Source organism: Prosopis cineraria, unplaced genomic scaffold, assembly GCF_029017545.1.
Source record: "Prosopis cineraria cultivar Desert tree isolate PC_DT_omini unplaced genomic scaffold, ASM2901754v1 PC3, whole genome shotgun sequence".
NCBI lineage: Eukaryota > Viridiplantae > Streptophyta > Magnoliopsida > Fabales > Fabaceae > Prosopis > Prosopis cineraria.
The window spans coordinates 24,833,820-24,858,132 of NW_026555334.1; the positions used below are offsets into that span (position 1 = coordinate 24,833,820).

The 24,313-nt window shown below is 30.3% G+C and overlaps 1 protein-coding gene and 1 pseudogene across 3 annotated transcripts; both read right to left on the reverse strand.

Annotated features, from left to right (window-relative positions):
• Positions 1-5,136: 5,136 nt before the first annotated feature.
• LOC129305463 (rhomboid-like protein 11, chloroplastic) lies at positions 5,137-12,664 on the reverse strand (annotated as a pseudogene).
• Positions 9,969-15,299, reverse strand: LOC129306332 (CBL-interacting serine/threonine-protein kinase 12). 3 transcript variants are annotated; one of them, XM_054946868.1, is made up of 2 exons: positions 13,573-15,299; positions 9,969-10,327 (listed from the first exon to the last, which is right to left on the reverse strand). In XM_054946868.1, exon 1 carries the CDS (start codon positions 15,079-15,081, stop codon positions 13,606-13,608), a length of 1,476 nt encoding a protein of 491 aa, XP_054802843.1. In that variant the 5' UTR covers positions 15,082-15,299; the 3' UTR covers positions 9,969-10,327; positions 13,573-13,605. The 3 variants fall into 3 exon arrangements, with proteins under 3 accessions (XP_054802843.1, XP_054802844.1, XP_054802845.1); XM_054946869.1 differs by having other exon boundaries at positions 9,971-10,243; XM_054946870.1 differs by lacking the exon at positions 9,969-10,327 and adding an exon at positions 11,626-12,850.
• Positions 15,300-24,313: the final 9,014 nt, after the last annotated feature.

The following is a 24,313-nucleotide window of genomic DNA, read 5'->3' on the forward strand; positions in this document are numbered from 1 at the left end:
GAATGGTATGAAGTGTCACACATTAGGTGCTGGGTAAAAATCCTAAAAAGAAATCTTTATATGTGAATTTTGTTGCTAAAACTTTAAAATTATTATGATTAATTCAGGTTGAGTGAATTCTCTTGAAAAGGGACTTATCGATTCAAAAGTAAAGTTCATTAAGATCTTATTTTATTTTATAAGGTGTTCATAAGAAAGGTAGCCTGATTGGAGTTGTAAGAAGTGAATTTTGAGTTTTGAAGGTACTATAGGTAAGGGGATAGTGTCCTAACTGCTTTACCCATAAATTATTTTTTGAAATAATGTATTTATGTAAATCATTTGAATAATAACTATGTTAAGTATTGAATATTTTGTTATTTAAAATTTTTATCTTGAAAAATTATAAAGAGATGTTGAAAGATATTTAAATTATGGCAGGTGTATGTGTTTTTTTCTTTCTATACAAAGAATACTTTCAAAATTGATGAAATTTTTTTTATCAACTTTGGTTACTTTGGATTACGCAATAAATGCCAAACATGGATGTAAGTTATGAAATTTTATTTTCAAATTTTTTTTAATTCTCAAAATTATTCAAGTAAGTTTGACTTTGAGAATAGAAATTGTATTTTACAATGATGATTTTTTGTATGTTTGAAAATAAATTTAGAAGGGATATTATACAAAATACTGGTTGCTAACGACAGTTTCGTTAGCCCTTGATGCATCATGGATATTGACTACATGGATATTGACTAACTAGTTTGATTTTCATGAGTTCTGTTCTCACGTTTGTTATTCGTGGGTTTAATATCTGTGTTTGTTTTTGTGGTTTCAAACTACGTTTGTTAGTATTATCCTCATAAATTATGTGTCCGTATTTGTGAATTGTTTTAATAAATTCCCAAACGCATAAATTTTTATCTAATTGGTAATTTCATACCTAATGCTTTTTAATTAATAAATATTCTTATTCTTATTTTATTTATTTAATCATTTTGAATTTTTTAGATCAAATGTTAAATGTTGCTTCATCGTTATAGATTGAAAGTTTCTTGATATTGAAATTATATAAAAGTTTTATTTAGAGTTTATAAATTTATTTACATTTAATTGTATTCCCTTTAATTTATGTAAATGTTGTAGTTTATTCATTTTAATTCTGCAAGATGTTATGGTTGGAACGTTATTCACTGAAAAGTATTTGATTTGGTCTTAAATAGTATAGCCGATATTGTATGTCTTGTTGACCATTGGAGGACTTTTGCTAAGTTGGGTGGATATTCATTTTGGAAATGCCTTTTGTTTTAATGTACATATTCAGTCGTGAGAATATCTTCCTTTTTATGTAAATTCTAAAATTTATGTGGCATGTTTTAAGAATATGATTTAAAGTGCTCCACATTAATTATAATTATGATCATAATTCTCCTTTATTATGTTGTCTACCTGTTAATGAGGAGCAAAGCTTTGTATTATTGGTTGTATATTATATTGTAGAGGTCTTAGGAGATTCTATATATAGAGAAAATTTTGTCAAAATTTTCACAAAAATATTAATATTTCATTAAAATGAAAAGTATGTTCAAGAATGAAAAATTTCTTGGAATAGGCTTAAGGGATATATGTTCAAATGCATATTCTATGCCGGTCACTTTCTATTTTTGGGACGTGACATTTACAGTACTGATTTGATATTAAATTTTTGAAAAAAGTAACAAAATTTTCCCTCCTTTAAATTAATATTAGAATTCCCCTACTACACTTGTTAATTGCTTTACTTCACTTGTTTATTTATTTATAAAGTGTTATTAATTGCTCTACTTAACTTGTTTATTTTCTTAAAATGAAATCAAGTAAAAGTCTGATAATAAATAAAAGAAGTCGGACAATTAACAAGTGAAATAAGGGAATTAATAATAGTCCGTAAGTAAATAAGCAATATATAATATAAAAATTAATAAGTTATTTTAAGATGATTTAAACACCTAAAATGAAAATAAATGAAATAGGAAAATTAATAACATTCAATAAGTAAATAAACAAGTGAAGTAGGAAAATTAACAAGTGAAGTAAAACAGTTCTGATATTAATTTAAATAAAAGATAATTTTATCATTTTCTTTAAAATGTAATATCAAATCATATCCCTAGATTGCAGTAAAATTTAAAAAAATTAGGAACTTTAAATGTAAATAAGTTTAATCAATGGTCCTTTATTGAAATTATTTCTTTTTATACTACCCCTCTTGGCTCTAAGTACTGTTTGACCAACTGCCCTTTTTTCAATCCCTCGGTTCACAAAACCGAGTTTAATGGTCAGGACCAATGTCGTTTCCATTAATCCCTGAACATCTTTTTTTTTTTTTTGGTTAAATACAAAATAAAAAAAAACAGAGAATGAAATTTTGAAATGTGGGGACAAAAGGACATAGATTCCTTTATAATTTCAGTAAAGAATCAAGAATGTAACATAATACTCCTTCTATTTAAAAATATAAAGTATTTTTTACTAAATTTTACCTCTAATAAAATAGTTACCTACTTTTTAACTAACTCTATCTTTCTATATTTACTCCTGTAAAACACCTTATAATAAATATAAAGTCATTAATCAATAGAGGCATTTTTGAAAAAAAGGCAATGATTACACCTTAAAAAATTAAAAATGCCTTTGTCGCACCCGAAAAAATGTGATGCGGACAGCGTGCAAGTGGAGGTCCCGGCCTTCGGGACGGGAACTGGATCGAATGGGGAGTCACCACCAAGATTTTGAAGTAAATCTTGAAAAACTGATTAATAGAGGATAAAGATGATCTGCGAAAACATAAACTAAGTTCGGGAGTCGGTTGAGTGTGGGGGAGGTGTTAAACACTTTACAACACCCATTCGTTAGAACGGTTACCTGAAGTTTGTTGTGCTATATTAATATGGTCTTAAAATTATTTTAATTATCCCTTTTATATTCATGTGTTTGATATAAAAATGATAAAAATTAGGTAAGAAATGTTTATTTATTTACGATGGAGGACTTGACTCAGAATCAGACTCTGAGACTTATGTACCCTGTGATGGGGATCAAAATTCATGTAGTTCGGACTTGAAAGTTGTTGGTGAAAATATTTTTTTAAAGAGAAATTAATTAAAAACAATTCACCATTTTGCAAATAAAATAATTTTTGCAATTTTGATATGTGTTTTAAATTGTAAAAAATAATTTAATTTTAATTATTTTCTCAATTTTTGAATTTTTTGGAATAAAGAAAAGAAAGAGAGTTTAAAAATTATTTTTTTATATTTTATAATTGGGAATTTAATTGCAGTACCTGCAGAACTTTATTGGTTCATACGGTCAGGCAATTGCTTTAAATATCTGCAGAGATTTTGAAATCTCACATGATAAAAGAGTTTATTAACTTAATTTATTTATATTTTTAAATGCTAATAATAATTTATTTAAGTATTTATGTACATATTTTTAAAGAATTTTAATCATCATATCTGTAAAGTCTTATTGACTTATAGGTAATATGATTATCTTAAATATCTGCAGAGATTTTAAAATCTCACACTATAAATAAATTAAATTTAAATACATCTTTAATTTAATTAATTTAATATATAATTTATAAATATATTTTAAAAACTTAATCATTATATTTGCATAGTCTTATTGACTCATACGATAATACGATTATCTTAGAAGTCTACGGAGATTCAAAAATCTCACATGACTAAAAGATATAATTGATAAATATGATTACAATTTAAATACATTAATTTGGTTAATTAATTTTTTTAAATTGTGTATTATATGATTATTTACAAAAAAATCACTTATTTACTATAGAGATTGAAAATCACTATATCTGCGAGGACTTATTATCTCACACGATAATGTGATTAATTTAAGTCTCTATGAAGATTCTTAAAATCTCACATGAGACTTAAATAAATTATTAATTTGGATTATAAAATGAGAGTTAATTTTAATATATAAGTTTTGCTCTCATATCTAAGAAATCTTATTGATTTACATGACATGAGATTATTCTGAATATCTGCAGAGATTCAAAATCACACACGATAAAAAGATTAAATAATATTTACTTTAAATATATTTTAATGCGTAATTATACAATGCATATTTTTAAATATAAAAATTTTAATCGTTATACCTGCGAAACCTTATTGACTCACACGGTAGTACGATTATCCTAAAGGTCTATGAAGTTTCAAAAATCTCACATGACCAAGAGATCTAATTAGAAAATGTGATTATAATTCAAATTTATTAATTGAATTAATTAAAATCATAAAAATATTTATTATTTTATTTACAAAATTCGTTTATTTATTTAGCATATAAATTGTAAATCACGATATCTATGACAATTTTCATCCTACATAATAATGTAATTAATTTAAGTCTCTACGAAAATTTTTGAAATCTCACATGAGACATAAATATTTATTATAAAGAGAGAATTAATTTTAATAATAGGCCTTTGAAACCCATATAAATACATACAAAATTAATCCTAGTACCTACAAAATCTTATTAATTTATATGGTACAAAATCATTTTAAATGCTTACGGAGATTCTTAAAATCTCACATGACAAATAGATAATCAAAATATTCACATTTGCAGTCGGTGCATAATATGAATTTAGCATTCAAAGGAACAAAGAAAGAAACTATTTTGACACTTCACCCCCTCTTTTGACTTAAGGATGTATTCATCAAGATTTTTCAAATTAACTTAATGCTCAAATATGGCTTTCGAAAGGAAATAATGAGAGTCATGGTTATAGCATTTGACAATTAGAATAAATAGGATTTACATATCATCACCATCATTAATCACCCAATTTATTTTCCGTGGAAATTAAAATCAAGTTGATGTCTTAAAATTATTTGTAAATAAACAATAGTCCCATATTAGACATATACATGCTCTTAATTTTTCCAAAATAATATAATCATTTGAATGAATAAAGCAAGCATATGAAATTTTTGAAAAAACTATAGAATTTTAAACAAGAAAGAGCCAAATCAAAGCTATAACCTAGTTGTGCATGTAAGAGATAACTTATGAAGAATGGAACAAAATTATACCTAACATTGCACATCAATCCCACTCTTCTTGTATTCAACATATAGATATCTCGAAAACTGATCGATCTACCAAGAGCATGCCAACAATAGCCCCAGAAAGATGTGCAATGTGATTGACACTTTGTATTAAGTAGCCTCCACAAAAGGAACCTAATAATGCGGTTGAAGCTTGAGCCGCTTCCATAACCTTCTCTATCACGAACTGCCTCAATATAAGCATGTCAAGAATCTTTCTCCAACCCCATGAAGTCTTTACAAGGACACTGATTGTAAATAATCCAAAAACTGCACCAGAAGCTCTAATAAAAACTGCACTTCGCGGTAGAACCAACCACGAAACAAGGTTTGATCCAACACCAGTGAGAATGTAAGAAAGCCACAAAGTAAAGTTCCGTTTCTCCTCTTCAACTGAAAGAAGTGATCTGCCACAAATATTCCAATATTAAGGAATGTGATCTAGAATATCCCGTTCACTCGTTTCTTCGATTTCCTTCGGTCCCGGGGATACAGAAGTACAGTTCTACTGGGCAACATGACGGATCTTCCAGAATAGGGTGTAAAGGTGGGGGGTTGAGAGAAGGAGGTCATGCAAGTGAGTTTGCAAGAGTGTAATTTACAGGGATGAAGAACTTGGACTTGAAGTTGCGCCATTGTTTCTTTTCCCTGGCAATATTACAGAAATGAAAGTCCGAGAAAGGGAACGAAAAGGGGGTGCTGTCTAGTATGGGGAGCTTATATAACGTCAGTTGTTTCCTTAAACCTGCATATCAATGATCGAACCCCACCAAATTTTTGAATGCTCAAATTTCTTATAGCTTACTGGAATAAACTAGTTACTTTGAGTTTCTCCCCGTCTCATTCCTTCTCGTCCACTGTTTAGGCTTCCCTCTCACGGTTTCTCCTCTTCACTTCATCTCTGGCTCTTTTTCAATGCTCTATTTTTTCTCTCCCTCTCGGATCCATTCAGGCTTCCCTCCTCGGTGCTCTCTTTATCGGTGTTTCTTCTTTTCTTGTCTGTCTCGGTGATCTCTTTTTTTGTTGTTGTGTTTCTCATCTCTCTGTGCTCTAGTTTTTTTCTCTTCTTCCTCTCATTTTTGTGATCTGTTTTTTCTTTAATTTTTTTCCTGCTCCTAGCAAAAATCTAGTCTCTCTCTTCTCTATTTTTCTGGCATTTTCTTGTCGGTTTTTCTCTCTTTCTTCTCTGTATTTTCTTCTCTTCCTTGATCTTCCTCTTCTCTCCTTCCTCCAAATTTTCTCACTCTGACGTGCCTTTTAAAGCAAAAACAGGGAAGAGCTTACATGTGAGGAGCAAGCTTACATGCTTTACCTTTCTCACTCTGCTCTACTATGCATGCATGCGTCTGATCTTCTTCTGCCTTTCTGTCTTTCTCTGTGTGTTTTTGTGTGTGCATGCTGCTGTGTGTTTTACTTCCCTTTTCCTGTCGTGTCTGGTCTCTAATCTTCTAGTCTTGCATGTGTGGCTGTGTGGCTATTTGTTCTGCTTTTTCTCTGTGCCAAAGGTGCGAAACTTTCTTTGTTTTGGCTGTGGGTGAAACCCAACCTTTTTTTTTTGTTTCTAATTTCTTTTTTAAGATTAACACACACACACACACACACACACACACACGTATATTTTTAAATAAAAAATAAGATTTAAGGAGAAAAATTTAACTCTCAAAAGTTGACTCCCAATATTTTAAATGATTGGAATAATTTGAAGAGAAATTTTAAAAGATTTAAATGAGATTTTTTTTTCATTTTGTTAAAATATAATCCTAAAAAGGATTAAATTTTATTTTTTTTATTTTTATATTTTTGATTATTTTAATGAACTAAAAGAAATAAAATCCTAACTAAAAAAGATTTTCTAAAATAAAATTAAGCCCTATCAATGAAATTAAATTTTTTGTTTTGAAAGTATAATCCTAAAAAGGATTAAATTTCATTTTTATATTTTAGATGTTTTTAGGTTATTTATTATTAAATTTTAAAAATGCTCAAATAAAATACGGTGTTCACAGCCTTGCATTTTTTAAGATCAAACTTTTTAAGAAATGTCTTACATTTTTTAACAGAAGGAATAATAAATAAGACTCATCAAAATCTAAAATTTTAGTATAATATAAGGACTAAAATAAAATTATGATAAATAATGAAATGATTAAAATAACTTTTATTAAAACATTAAAAAAGGGGTCAAATTTACATGTAATAGTGGGAAAATAACAATTAAAGTTGAAAAATTAATAGCTGAAGTTATTTCATAAATTCAAATAAATTAAACTGATTAAATAGGTCTTCTCATTTTTTCAAGGATTAACAAGTTAAGTAAAGTAATTTACAATTATTGTTTAAAAATTAATAAGTAAAGTTACGATATTAACAACTAATGTTATTTCATAAGTCCAGATAAATTGATTGAACAAATAAAGGATTTTCAAGTCAAGTAAAGTAATTTACAAATGGTGTTGGAGAATTAACAAGTAAATTGAGAAATTAATAGATGATGTTGCTTCATAAATTTAAATAAACTAATTAAACAAGTAACTTATGTAGCAATTTTAATTTTTAATTTTTCCATTTTAAATGTTAATTTTCTAACATTACGTGTAAATCTCACCAATATCTTTTTAATGTTTAAATAGCAACTATTATGATCTTTTCATCATTTAAACTAATTTTATTTCAATCCTCTTATAGAGTCGAGAATAAGGGTCGGACCTAGAAGGTTGGGCTTAAAAGCCTTATTTAGATAAAGATTCTAGCTTGAAAAATTGGTGGTTTTTTGGAAAAATCGGGCTTCTAGGCTCAACCCTGATAGGTCCTGAAAAAAAAAGGCTCGGACAACCCTTTAAGCTCTGTTTTCCAAAAGATCAATAATTTTTTAAGTATTGTGTTATCAAAATATTTGATGTTGGTTCTTTTGCCATTTATTTTAACACAACATTAACATATTTTTATTAATTTCTTAAACACGATTACTTTATAAGGTCTATTTCTTAATTTTGATTAATGTTATACTTTATGATACACAAGTTTTTGTACTCTATGATTTTGAATATAGATTAAGATTCTATACCTTTATTTGTATTTATTTATTTTATTAAATTTTTAAATTTTTTTTAATTTTTTTAAAAATAAATTGAGCAAACGGATCCAACCTTGAGCCCTTCAAATAAATATTAAGCTTTAAAAATTGATCATTTTTTAAAAAACAGGCTCAAGGGCCTGAGCCTTTAAGCCCACCCATTTTCCCACTTCTACCTCTTAGATTAAATTGCAATTTTGAATTTTAATGGGCTTTATTATTCATTATGTCACTTTGTTGAAATTCTCCCTTCCTTAAATGTGATCAAATATGTTATCAGCACAAGCACTTGTCTAATTGTCTCTTTGATGTTGTGTTTGGACCGCCAGTGCGTGACCAGATTTTTCATGTTGAAAGAGACAGACAAGATAAATTTGTGATAGGATCCAAAAGCCTTATGCATCTGTCTCTTTAACCTAGTGAAAGCAGTATATTTTTCCAGTTATAGAGGATATATAGATTGCTCTTTTGGCATGACCTTTATAGATATTATTTGGTTTGGTGATTTTGTTAAAATTTTTCTCTTTTTTTATTTTTTAAATAAAATTAAATCCATGAATATTAAAAGCAGTTATCTTTAAAATTAAAACATAGCATCTTGATTCTTGATTAAAAATTTTAGTTCCTCAAATTTGGCTTAATTATTAATTCAATCATTTAAGTTTATTTTTTATCAGTAGAGCCTTTTACATTTTCTTATGTTTTTATATTAGTCTTCTAAGTTTTAAGAATAGGAAAATTTCATTTAAGATTCTTTGATTACACTTAATAAAAAAAATGCCCCTTAAATTCTGAAAATTCACTTCAGAATAGAGGTATTGAAGTGAAATTAGAATGCAGAATAAAATTATCCTATTGTTTCTCATCTCTTCTGATTTTATATTGAAGTTGTTCATGTCCTTGCATGAAGTTATCTATTGCCCTATAAGAGTTGTTTATGCTATTAATAAATTTTTATTTTATTTCAAGTGTTGTAATTATGATAATATAAGTTGTTCATTTTTCTATATCAAGTTGTTTATTGATCTATAGAAGTTGTTTGTCCTATTACTAAATAACTTTATATGAGGAAATGAACAATTTTATATAGAAAAATAAATAACTTCAGTAGAGAATCAGAGGGGATGATGGACAACGAGATAATTTTACTCTGCACTTTAATTTCACTTCAATACCCCTGATCTGAAATGAATTTTTAAAGTTTAGGAGGCCTTCTTTTTCATTAACGGATCTTAAATGATTCCAATATTTATATAGCTACTATCAAGATTCTGTTATCCATATTAGCAAATTTAATTGTGTTACCTTCTATTTAAATAATAAAAATCAAATTGATAATTCATACAAATTTAAGGAATTGAATTGATAAAAATTAAACTTAAAGGATTAAAAATTTTATTATTTTTTAATTTTTTTTATTCCAATATTTGGTATCCTGAAAAGCCTATGGGTATTATGACCTCCCACCCAAACTAATCTGAATCCCGGCTGCATATTTAAAAACTCAAACTCAAAATTTTAAAGTAAGTTAATATAACTCTCTTAACTAGTTGAACTGCTTCTGAATATTATTCTTCAATTTATGTGCGTGTAAATTCATATCCGAATTTCTTTACCGTGTTAAAACTATTTGCTGAGCTCACCAAAGATTTTATTAAAGGAATATTATTCATGTGACGTTAACAATTAAGCTAAAAGCAACGATCCAAACTTCTCATTTGACCAAACAGCTTGAGAAAATAGTAGCAATTCCTCAAGTCCATGCCCGCATTGCACGGTTGAATAATGTTCGTTACACCTTTGACGTGGGACTTGCATAAAAATCTGTAATTAGGATTTATGGCCTTTTACTCTTTGTTAGGTTGATCTATAAAAACTAACAATAATTAATGAAGTTTATTAGTGTGGTGAAGACAAAAAATGTATAGAAAGGACGGTGAATTTCTAAATTCTGCATCATACACTCAGCTCAGACCCATACACCGTATCCATCTCTCAGTAACTAAAGTTGCATTGAAGCTTGAGCTTTTCAATTCTGAGAGTTCCATTCCACCTAAATCAGAGGAAATTACTGTCATTCCATCAGCATCAGCAATTATCATTTGAAGGTTTAAATTAAGATCTCTGAAGACGATATCTGCAGCCAAGAAATTAACACGTAGCATAAGTTCAATCATGCACGCAAGAGTCTTTATCGAGATAGTATCAGAGCATTAGCAGGAAACATGGAGATATATTAATGTAAGACCCTACGCCACATGTCATTTGATGACCGGCTAGCTGGCTCTAATTAAGCGACTAAGCCGACACCGATCTGTTTCTTTTCTTGTAAGCACGACTTACCCTTTCATTTCTATCCTTATTTCCTGACAACCAGACTGCTTTGTCTCTCCTGTGGTGATCTTCATCTTTCTCTTTTTCTCTATTTGTGGGTGCAATTTTGGACGGTGGATTTGATTGTGATGGCTGTTGAATTAAATTTCATAGAAAGAGACTTCATCAGGCACCTAGCTGCCTTGTTTGGCGTACACTCATAGGGCTTAACTCAACCAATCCAAGAAAGATATTAATATTATCTTCTGTGAACAAATTTGTCCTTCCCACTCTCATAGTGCTCGCTTTTGCTATCACTATGAACGCTTTTTCTTTCTTCTGTCATGTAATGATGTGTACTAGAAGTATCTTCATTCGTGTCGTTTAGCTACCAATCAGTTAATCAAGCGGAACAATCAGGGGACAAATCTAAATAATACTAACGTAGAAGAGACTTTGGTTGCGATTAGTGATTATATTTTCGCTTTTGACAGTGGTGATATGAAGAGGGACAGAAAATGACCATTTACTCATCGTTGATCAGCAAATCCTGAGATGACAAGCTTTGTTATCACCTATCAGATAGTTAATCTCCTTCTTTACTATCTATCAGCTTTGGTTTGTTCCTTTTTGACAGAAAAAGACACGTTATCCCTTAACCTGATAATCCAATAGATGTCTTGCGCTCCTTTTTATTCAAACATCATCATGAATTCGGGAGCTGCTTCTATCATTTAACGCAGAAGGATTCACTAATGTTTTTCAAATACTGCACAATGGTGTTGGCTTTTTGTATCCACTACGAGAAATCAAGCTTGGTTAATGTGATATCTTTCTTTAACGTAAAAAGAAAGAACTCTGATATTGTCAGTTTAATTCTCATCTTATATCTCTTTTATCTCAACCCGAAAAAAAAAAAAAACTTGTGTTTTTAGCATGTACTTAATGAAAATTAGTTAAATGAGAAGGCATTAAATGCTGGATGCCTAGCGTTTATTCATATATATAGTTTCGAAACGGTCAAAAAACTTTCACTATAGTCTGCTGAATTCCTCGTTTCAGTTATCATCCAACCTTAAATGCCTATAAATAAAATGAAATGGAGAAATATACATACATGAGTTAAGGGGAAATATCATTTGATTGCAGTATTTTTAGAATAAAAATACATATCTGAAATTTCATAAGAAAATTATCAACACTTGTAGGTTTTTTTTTTTTTTGGAGAATAAAGAAGAGTAAGTTAAACTACAAGAAATTTTCCAAGGTCTCCAGGAAATTCTTCATTCCACTCAAATTCAATCAGAGAGCGCCAAAGAGTTCATCAATCCAATTTGTGGTTTGTATTTGATTCTTGGTTCTCCGATCCCATGCGTGGAAGAAAAATTGACCCCAAAAAAAAAAAGGTCTCCCTAATCCATTACACACATCTTTGCTAAAATCTCTGCACTCTCACCTGCAATATAATGTCAGTCATTTCATCCCTAAGATTTAGACAATGCTCAGCAGGTTTCCCGGTTCTAAGACAAGTCCCAAGTGGCCCTCACTTCAACTATGCTATCTGTTATGCTTATTACATATTGTCATCAACTGTTTGGCTCTCAGACGAACCCTACTGGAATGTAGGACCAGATAAATCACTTGGAGGATTTCTTGAATTGGTGGCCATCACTAGTTCACAAGTCCGTCTTTGACTTAAAGCCTCTAATGCCTCACCCTTTAATGCCTCTTGTGATATCTAAACTCTCAAATTTATTTTCCTTTTTTAACTTGGTCATTATTTTTCCATAAAATGAGAGATTTTAATATCTTTCAAACATGACATGACGACTTTTTGTATTTCTTACAATTTTTCAAAGAAAATAAATCAAAATTGAATGGTTTGAGAGCCATTACACGGGACATTAGGGCGGTAAGACATTAGTGACCCTAAAACTGTCTCTCTCCCCCTTTTGACCTACAATCGTTCCATCATATGCACAAGGATCTTCACATTCTAAGGCTTTTCAATCTTGTGAGGCTCGTCTTTCATCAGAAGAACCCAAGACTAGACAAGACTTTTAGTTTTTACCATAGTCAGAACCTTGAGCTCTACTGTCTCTGCATTCTTCTTTGCATCCTGATTCACTTCTTTAAAGAAGAAAACCACAAAGCTAGACATGTTCTAAGTGCGTGAATATTTTATTGACCTTTATAATCCTTCCTCGTTGTCAAACTTATTGGGGTTGAATCACCTGGAGCTGTTATCATCATTAAGGTTTGAATATGCCCATGATCTATCTAGCTGTAGAGTGTGATAATGCTTTCCATATATTGAAACTACGAATGACCGGATTGAAGAATGAGGCTACAAAATTCACAACACACCGCTTTAATTAGAAACGTAGTTTATTCTCAGATGGAACTTTCAGGCTTAGCTAAATACTACCCTCAGCACGTTCTGTTGTTCTAAAAGCAGCTCGGTAGTGATTTTATCGGATTACCGAAATGGCAAACCAGTGTTAATTAGTGAAAACAATCAACCATCTTTCAGATACACCTACTGCCTATGTAAATTACCTAATCAGGTTCAAATGTCATTTGTTCCATGTGCCCAACATTCCCAGCTTTCGTGTGGGAATTAACTAGAGAATTTAAAGCCGCGACCATTCTTTGGCATTGATGTCTTTTTTCCTCCAACAATGGAGGAGTTGGGAGTTCGTTCTCCAACCTCCAATTTCAAATTAAGACGCTAAATAGCAAGATTATATGGAGCATTCAAGCCAATCCATTAGCTAAACTTCACGGATCAGCAGGAAAGACCATTGTTATTTCGTAATTACATGGAATAATTAGTGGAAATAAATTTTAAAAGTAGCTATAGAGAAATACACCAAGACGGTTTGAAATGCATTCCATGCTCTATAAGAAATTGGCTTTTGTGCGTACAATTATAAGGCATGCAAATAGAGTAACATCTAATGCTCCACTTCAGGGGCAGGCCTAAAAGGAAGGAAAATCTTGGGGGAGGGGGGGGGGATTAGCATGCACAATCTAGTGAGCAGAGGGAAAAAATAAAAGAAAGCATACCCCGTTCTCTTCTGCTGTACCACTCTTTACAACCTATTCGGTATCTGAAGGCATGTAATGTGGAGGATCAATATCAATAGGTAGTTGAGGCGGTTCAGTAGCTATACTAGGTATCTGGGAAGAAGTAGCAGGTTCCTCTGTCATCAAATTCTGTAATCCAGGTCTCAATTCAGCGTTGCAGAATTGTTCATATTCTGTTTTATCCCCTCCTTTTTTCTTGACCTCCAACACCACCAAAGACGGTGTTAATTCAAATATCTCTGCAGCAATTGTCAATGGCCCCTTTGCGCTTTCTCTCGAACCCTCCAAGCTTACTCTGCAATCTTTCTTCCTCACAGTGAAGCTGACCAGTCTGGCAATTTCCTCCAATTTTGATATGATCTTTGAAACTGGTGCACCAGACACAAACCTCGCCTCATCCCCCTTCTCCTCAAACAACCCAGAAAGATCAAAACCAGGAGAAAATGATATTATGTCAAATGCATTCAAGCTCGCAGGTCTCGGCAGCGAAGCATTTCTTCTTCTGGTCTCTACCTCCGAATCAGATTCTGATACGGAGTAGTCCGACATCGATTCTATATCCTCTATCTTGTCCATCTTATCGTCAATATTACAAAGCTTATCATCCTCCACATAGAACTTTATCTGTTTGAACCCTTTCTTGAACCACCGGTTCTCCATAATCTCCGGAATGGAAATTCGGGTTTGCGGGTTGGTATCAAGGAGACGCGTGACAAGTCGAGTGAGATCGGATGAAAACCACTTGGGACATCTGAACTCACCCCTGTAAATCTTCTTATACATTGCCATGATATTCTGGTCATGGAAAGGCAAGTACCCAGCCATCAAAACAAACAGAACAACCCCACAAGCCCAGACATCAACCTTGGCCCCATCGTAACCCTTTCTAGCCAATACCTCAGGGGCGACGTAAGCAGGAGTCCCGCAAAATGTGTGGAACAAACCATCTGGCAGAATTTGATCGGAGACAGCGCTCAATCCAAAATCAGACACCTTGAGATCCCCATTTTCGTCGAGCAACAAGTTTTCAGGCTTGAGATCCCTATGAAATACCCCTCTCGCGTGGCAGAATCCGACGGCGGAGATAAGTTGCTGAAAGTATTTCCTGGCACTTTCCTCTTTCAGTCGCCCTTTAGCGACTTTATTGAACAGCTCACCCCCACGAACATATTCCATCACAAAATAGATTTTGGTCTTGGTGGCCATGACCTCGAAGAGCTGAACGATGTTGGGGTGTCGGACGCGTCGGAGGATGGAGATCTCGCGCTTGATGTGAGCGACGAGGCCGCTCTTGAGGATCTTCTCCTTATCAATGACCTTGATGGCGACCCCTTCGCCGGTTTGAACATTGCGGGCATGGTAGACCTTAGCGAACGTGCCATGGCCGAGGAGCTTGCCGACCTCGAAGCGACCCAGCAAGAGGCTATTTGCGCCGAACTTCTTGTTGGAGCCGCTAGTGGAGGCCTTGCTGGAGACAGCGTCGGCCATTGATGGCGGCTAGGGATGTGGAGTTCAAAATTGAAAGCTGGAATGATTGTTGGAGGAAAAAGAGAGAGAGAAACGGACGGAGGTGTTTTCTAGTGATAGGCCTCCACCATTGGAGCTGTTGTGGTTATGATTTGTGGAGGGGCTTTTCTCGGCTTAATAAAGAAACAAACACTTGGCCATCGAGAGAGAAGCCAAGAGATGCGCTTATAAGAGAGGATATACCGCCGTTACGCCGTATTATTATTGTTTCCTTCGCTTTCCACTTTTTCCAAATTTTTATGACTTCTGTTCATCATTCTTCCTTAGCAGTTAATGCTGCTGCTGCTTCTATTACCTGCTTCTTCCTTCTCCTTCTCGTTTTTTCTTCCCTTGGTGGAGGTTTTCTCCCTCTTACAAGCAAGTCAAAACTTTTTTATGAGAAAAAAAAACAGAGGCATGTTTTGTTTCGGTTTTATTTTTTATTTTTAAAACCCATTTTATAATATAATTTTTAAAATTATTTTTTAAAATAAAATAAAAAATTATTTGCTTGTATTAATTTAAAAATTAAAAATCAGTCATTATTGTCACTGGCAGTTAATAGTGATAGTTTATGATAAATTGATAATTATTATTCAAGTAAACTATAAGTTTTAATAATAAAATGTAAATTATTTTGAAAACAAAAAAATAAAATGACAATAGTTTTAAGATGTTTTATTTTTATTTTTTGTATTAAAAACAAGGGAAAATTTATCTGCATGTCCTTATAATTTTGTTTAATTTTAAATTAGATTCCTATAATTTATTTCATTTTAATCAAACTCTTATAAGTTGATCTATTATATATATTAAACCACGAAAATTAAAATCATTCCTCTAATACTATTTATAGGATAGAGAGAGAAAAAATTAATCCTATTTATAGAGTACTTACCAATTTCTAAGGTCACTCTTTACATTTTTGTTCTTATTAAATGTTTTGAATAAAATACTAGTAATGAAATTTAACAATATTTATTATGAGTAAAGATAAAAATTTGTTAAATTTTAAGACAAATTTAATAAGATTTAAGATTTTCTTTGATTTCAGTAAAATATATTAAAAGTGACTTATAAATAGGACTAAAAGGAGTAATAATAAATTATTAAATTTCACAAAAAAATACTCTTGGAGTGGACAAAAAATATAGTTTAATACTTCTAGCCAAAATCAATAAAAGAAAATTTGACTAAATGCGCTATTTACATTTTCATAAAACTTTGCACAAAAAATTATACATGTATAAAAAATATTTAGAAAACTACATAATTATATAAATTTTGAATTATAAAATTATATAATTAATTTTAAATTTATATAATCATTTAATAAAAATATAAAAGTTCTTAATTTTGTTCTTTTAAAGGATAAATTTAAGGATTTTTATATTTATGAATTAAAAAATTTAATTAATCAAACTATAAGGATTCAATTAAAGCAAAACAAATTGCAAAAAATTAACTCAAAATTAAATAAAACTGTAAAGATTTGTAGATATATTTTTTAAAAAAACAAAAGATGAGAACAATTTTAAAGACAATTGAATTTTAAACATTTATGTGAACAAATTTTTTAATCTTTTTGTTTTTAAAAAACAACAAACTGTTTTTGAGAACAAATTTCAAATGAATTCCCTTGCATTCTAAGATTCTCCAACTATGGGCCATCGTTTAACTTTTCTTAGATTGATTATATTTTGCGGATGCCTTGATGGCGCAAAAGAATTGAATATTTTATTAATCACTATTAACCATGACAAAAAATGATCATATTTTATGATTGTCAAGAAATTTCTTCCTTCTTACGTTTTTATTTAGAGAGAATAATAGTTCGATATTAAAAAAATGACTTAATAACAGTTAGTTTTTCAAAAAAATTATAAAATAAATTTTAAATATTAATTTAAAAAATTACAAATTGAAATTTCTGTTACAATCTAAGAGTAATATATTTAAATATTTATTAACAATTAAAACTCTTAAATTTATAATAATCTAAATTAATATTTTCAACTACTTTTTAAAAAAATTGTTAGAAACTTAACTGTTATTAATTCAACATTTTAAGACCTAAATACTATTTTTCTCTTTTATTTATTTTTTGCAACACCATTTTAGTATACGTAACAAGAAAAGGAGGAAGAAGAAGAGTTGTTAGTCTTTTGTTTTGAAATATTAAATTTTAAAACACCTAAGCTAAAGGCTCTCTCAAAATACTATAATAAGTTTCAGTATTTAGCATTAAAGCAATTCTTTTGTCTTATTTGCCTTCATAATTTAGATAAAATCATTGTTTAAATCCCCGACACTCAAATTTGGAAGCTTTATATAGTACTCAATAATTTAAAAGTTGTTCCTTTGATTATCAAAAAAGAAAGTTTAATAATTTAAAATAAAAAACGGGGAAGCGTTACTTTAAACCTGGACTGGCGTGGCCGTCCGCTTTACCAAGCCCCCTTGTTTTCATACTTTAAGTTTAGCCCAATTAACGTTGACATTTTCTAATTGAGTAATGTAAATGTAATTACTATTTTAACCTTCTTTTCCACCTTATATTTCATATTTAAAAGATAAAACGTCATATTTTCATTATAATATTTATAAATTATTTTAATATATTTTATTAGAATTGAAAAATTTTAAACTCATTAATTCTGTTTAAAAGTTTAACATATTTTAATTTTATACTTATTAAATATAATATATATTTTAATTACATATTTTTTTTCTCGCCAACATTTCATAAATGATGGGAAGAGAAATTTATAATAAAAAATTAATAACATAATTTATGAGTATAACAAAAAAAAAAAATCTCACTCTCTCTCCCCTTTATAGTACTCCCTCCGGTCTCATTTATAAGTCTCATTTTAAAAAGTGTATTTGGTCTCATTTATAAGTCATGGTACGTCTTTTTAAGTAATATTTGAGAAGTATTTTCAAAATTACCCTTCATGAAAAAGAAAAAATAACAGGACATTACTTTTTAAATTTGTTATATAGAAGCATGTTTGGAATTTACTTATTTTTATTCCTTGTACTTTTATTATATTGATATTGATGAGGTTGATAGAAATAATTTATAAATAGGACCGGAAGGAGTATGTTTCATAAATCAAATTCCTCAACTTTGAAATTGAATGTACTTTTTTTTGGGGCCGGAAAATTGAACGTACTTGATGACATGCAGGGTCGGCTAAGGATCCGTTGAAAAGAGGGGAATGGCTTTCACCTACTCATCCCCACACAAGGCGAGTTTCTACATAATTTATTTGAAAATATTGTATTGTATGTTTTTTTATGTATTATTCTTTTTATTTAAAAATATAAAATATTTTCAATAAAATTTTATTTTTTAATAAAATATTATTTTTTTTTAATTAATATTATCTTTTTTATACTTTTTTCATTTAATAAAGCATCTCATTTTAAAATAAATTTAAATTTAGTTATTCATTTCGAGCACTTAAAAAAAATATAATAATTATATCTTGAAATATTAAAAATATTTATATTTTTTAATATATAAATCCTTCAAAATATTTTATATTTTTAAATAAAAAAAGTATAATATTATTTCTAATGTTTTCTTTCCTTGATCTGTGTGTCATACACTTGTGTAGTGTTAATCTTTTCTGTATTATTTTAATTTTATGGTTTATTCTCAAAGGAACTAATACTCCATTTTTTTAATGCCTCTTATAGTAACTCAACACTTTTAATTGATTTTTGGAAAAATATAATGTTTGATTGATAAACTTTTTCTCAATCATCTACTAAGTATTTAGATTTTAACTCGACATTAGGTGAATTCCTACATAATTTATTTGAAAATATTGGGTTGCATGTTACTTGGTTTATCAAAAATATATATTATAACATTATCTCTAATGCCTTCTTTCCTCGTTTTGTGCATATCATATGCTTGTATATTGTTTTAATTTTATCAAATATGCCCGAAGGAACTAATACTCTATCTTTCAAATGCCTCAACACTTTTAATTGATTTTTGGGAAAATGTAATGTTTAATTTATAAATTTTTTCTCAGCTATTAATTAAGTCTTTAAAATTTAACTTGAAACAATTTAATCTTTAAATTTTTTTTAATTCAGAAAAATGTGACCCTTGTAGTTCTTTTATTCAATGAAACTCAATCTATATAATTAATTTTTTAACTCAATAAACTACAAATAACTAAGTTGAACTAAATTAAAATTTAAAAGCTGAATTGATAATTGAAAGAAAGTTAAGGGATCAAAAATTATCTTATTTTTAGAATTTTTTTCTTTTAAGATGGCGATGAGATGATGCAATTTTGCTTGTTATTATGATTTAAAAATATCAAAAATCATGCAAAATTTGTCTGTTTTCTTTAAAAATCATAAAAAAATTCAAAAGTGTATCATTTCATAACTGTTAGATATAAAAATATTACTCATCTTATCTTAACTTACTTTTTGCAAAATATAATCTTGGTCACAGTTAATTCTTCAGTAAGAACAATGGTAACGATAAGGTGCCATCATTCTATTGGTTATTGTGCATTTAGTTTTTCTACAAATATTATTATAGGATCTAATTTAATTAATGTGTTGTTTTTACTATTTTGAACTTTTAGTTTCGAATTAATCCCAACATTCGGCATATTGTTTTTGCTTTTGTTTATTATTTTTAAGTTTATGTTTTTTCTGTTTAAGTCAGTTGTGTCTTTCAGTATAATGGATTATTCACAACAATGGTTCCATGCCATGTTTTTTGATTTTGCCGGTTTTACTTCTGTTTTTTTTTTTTTCACTTGTCTTATATGTAGTGTGCAATTCACTGCTTCGTTTCGTCGCAGTCATTTGACATTAAATAATACTTAAAAAAAATCTATTAATTGGAATTGATGTCTTTTAAATTATAATATACATAGTGTTGAGGGCGAACTTCTAGATGAATCTTGTAAAAGCTATTAGCAATTCCCGCACCCATTGCATCATTCATATCACATTGTACAATTACAAGTAATTTACTTTGATTATATTTGATATTCTATGCTCCAAAGTATTTTCAGAGGTTTAAATAAAATAACATTTGTTTGGACATAAAATGTCTACATTTAAATAAAAAGTCCAAAATAATAAAAAATGAAAAGTCTAAAACGATAAGTCATCCAGTGAAGCAAAGCTTAGTCCATTTAAAATAGACATGCTGGACTAAATAAGCATTGAATCATAAAAAGAATGTAACCCTTAAGAATCAGAATGACTAAGCTATGAGGATCGTTATTTGAACATGAGACCATTATTTGGATGTGCCTCAAAGTTTGTTAGACCAAGCCTAATAAAAATAGATATTTTAACACGAAACACCCCACTGCTAATTTTGTGAATATAATAACCCCAGACAAATATTATAAATAAAGCTCCTGAGAGAAAAAAGAAATAACAACAAACAACAAACAATTCAAATACTTTATTACTTAATTTATCTTTTATATCACTTTATATTTAGAATTTAGGTCATTTTTCTTATAGTTTTCTAACCCTGTCGCTTTTCACCATATTTAATCAAGTTACTTGCTTTCAATTATCTATTGCTTTTTGGCATCCTGGCAAAGTATAAATAAGGGAGCCCAAGAGCACTTACTTATATTGAGACTCCACATTTCCGATGCGTTTGGAATTTTATTGTCACGGACAACACTAAACAAATAATAATCTACAAAATAAGATAACCACATGTTCTACTCACCCAAAAAATAGAAACATCTGCATAACATATTTGATCAATCCCGGTAGGGCCAAAATCTAGTTTGATGTAAAATATAATGATCAAACGGAAAAAGACTATTGAGAATTTAGAACATTACAAGGAACATATAAAGGATGAGGGATTAGACACTCATGCCCAGGTCGCTAGCGGAAGCGGGGTATTTGTTCTTAGGGAAACGTTGCAGTTAGGCTCATTGGTGGCTCTAATAATCTTTGTTTTTTTTTTTTTTGGACCAACGTTCTAATAATCTTTGGTATTATTATTATTATTATTATTATTATTATTATTACAAAGCAAGTTCCAGCCCTTGTGTTCAGGGACTCATCTAGAAATGAACACATGGGGGCCAAAATGAAACATTACAAAAAGTAGGGGTCAAAATTAATTTTTACATATTTGACAAATAAAAAATAAAATATTTTCGAAGAAAATTTGTAGCATGGAGGCAAAGCATCCTTGCATGCGTCCTTTATATCTGTTCACAGTTTTTTATTGGATTCCGATGAATTAGTACTGATATGATCACATTCAATTGTTCATGGATCTCTATCTCATAATTTTAAATAATGTACTCTCTTTATTAAAAAATATAAGGTATTTTTGAAAAGTTAGATGTTAAAAAATATAAGACATTTTTAATCTTTTGAAGTGTAATCATTAATTTTTTTTCCAAAATTGTCCCTATTGATAATGACTTTATATTTATTGTACAGTGTTTAATAAGGATAATATGAAAAGATAGAGGTAGTTTAAAAGTATATAATTACTTTATTTAACTATGAGATTCGGTTAAAAATATCTTATATTTTTTAACAGAAAGAGTATTTGTGTATGTAATAATTAGTTATATAATGTAGTTTATATTACTTTATAAAGTTGTTTTTAAAAGAGATTATTAGTTATAAGTTATTTTTTTATTTCAACGTTTGATATGCTGAAAAATTTGAGAGTAATTATAAGCTTTTTATTTTTATTTTTCTAAAAAAAAGAGTGGTTAAACTAGGGCTGCATGAATACTGGACTGGACCGGGTTGGATGCCAACCCGAAGTCTAGTCTGAATGGAGACCAGGTTGGAATTTTCAGTCCAAAGACTGGTCCGGTGTTGTTAGACCCAGGACCTAGACCGGGTTGGACTTGGTCCATCGGATTACTGGACCAGTCCAGTCTCTTGAATCTAACTCTCCCTAAAAAAAAGGCCCTTATATTTCCTTTCCTATTCACTTGCATCAATATTATAAATGCTAATCCTTTTCTAATATTAAGATAACTTGATACTCTACTGTCAAATTACATTAAAAAAACGAAACACTGAAAGAAAAAATTGAAGACCCATATGACTACATAAATGCTAATCCAAACATCATTTTCGCCACACGTTCATGGTACTATTTGTTACCTCCAGCTCTCCTCAAGCCCTCAAACATGCATGCTAGATAAGTACCAAGTAATAAACTTATTAATATATTCATATTCAAAATATATACATCTCACCATAGTCTACTTAATCAACAATTCAACATTTCATTGTCAAGCTCTATAGTCTATACAAAAAAATGACTATCCACATATTCTAGCTAACCACATGACATGATATAGCTAGCTAGCCAAAAAACAAGCATTAACCTATCAAACTATCATCATGCTTCTTCACATAACAAAAAGTTAGTGAGATGTGCCCAAAATATATCTAAAATATCTAAAAGTTTGAAAGTTAACAAATATAAGCGCCATACAACATCAAATGATGCTCACACAACCATCCTCTCCAACATCAATAACACTGGAAAGATCTGAAAAAAATATGTAAAATATAAATAGTTAATGGCATTACATCACAAATAAAAAAACAAAACAACTGAAACATATAATAATTCATATAAAATATAAATAGTTAATATCATCATTGCAACACATACCAGTCTTCACCACACCCTCAGTCTCCTGAAAATTATCAAATTCTTGAAGCATGGATGCAAATTCAGAGATGGATTGTCCAGGAATCAGCCAATTTTGAGCACAGATAAGTGCTTCAGTCATCTTTGGTGATAATGAACTCCTATAAGAGTCCACTACACGTCCTCCTGTGCTGAAGGCTAATTCAGAGGCCACTGTAGACACTGGAACAGCCAAGACATCACGTGCCATCATAGAAAGAACCTTGTATTTGCTAGAATTGGCTCTCCACCATGCTAATATATCAAAATCATCATCAACAGGGGTATCATCAGTAGAATTAGATGAAAGATATTTATCTAATTCTGATTGTGGGTCTGATGAGGTTTTTTCTTTCTGAGATGCTAACCACCTGCGACCTGGATCTATACCCCCTTGGCCTTCAAGTATTGAACATGTTGATGATCTTGGAACTATAGAAGAAGAAGCATTGCTTGGGGTACTAGTCCCTAGTCCTTTAGAATACTCATCAAACATGCGGTACAAGACATCTTTCATCTTAATTTTCATGGCCATGCAAACTTCAAGATCAGGAAAAAGCTGCTCAAATATATGATTCACATAAGCAAGCTTGTACCGAGGATCCAAAATCACCGCTACAATGAGCAAAGGATTCATATTCTATGTTTGACCCCAATATTTTTCATACTTGCTTCTCATACTTCAGGACATTTCCATAAGCAAAGGATCAACATTCACAATGTTCTCTTCCAACAACTCATGAATAAGAGAAATTTGATGGAAACAAGTATTAGAAGTAACATTTAGTGAACTTGAAAACATCAAAGTTATGTCATAGAATACCTTCAAAAATTTGAGAAAGACACGTGCCTTGCTCCAATCACTAGCTTTAGGAGGGCCTTCACCCTTAGTGCCTCCAATGAATTGCCCCCATATAATCTTCATCTTCATCTTCTAGGCGTTCAAAAGCCTTTTGAAACTTCAAAGCGGATTCCAACATCAAGTAAGTTGAATTCCACCGAGTATTGACATCAAGGCAAACAAGGCTAGTAGTGTCCAATTTCTCCAACTCAGCAACACTTTTAAACTTTTGGAGATGAGTAGGAGAAGAACGAACATATTTAATTGCATTGCAGATAGCATCAAAGCTATTCTTCAACTCCTTCAACCCATCATTAACCACTAAGTTAAGAATATATGCACAATATCTCAATTGAAGGTAATCACCCCTACAAACCATGCCCTTCCAATTCCTAAGCCTTCTTTTCAAATAAGACAAAGCCGTGTCATTAGATGATGCGTTGTCCATTGTTATGGTAAACACCTTCTCAATTCCCCATTCTAATAAACACTTCTCAATTGTCTTTCCAATTGTGTCACCCCTATGATTCTCAATCATGCAAAAATTTAATATCCTTTTGTGCAACTTCCACTCAGGATCAATGAAATGACAAGTAAGGCATAAGTAATTGAAATTTTGAGTAGATGTCCAGCAATCAGTTGTCAAGCAAACACGATTTGCAGACTTCTTCAACACT

What these genes read in the sequence shown, in the direction of transcription:
- LOC129306332 (XM_054946868.1), bottom strand. Translation starts at nt 15,081, where the DNA reads ATGGCCGACGCTGTCTCCAGCAAGGCCTCCACTAGCGGCTCCAACAAG.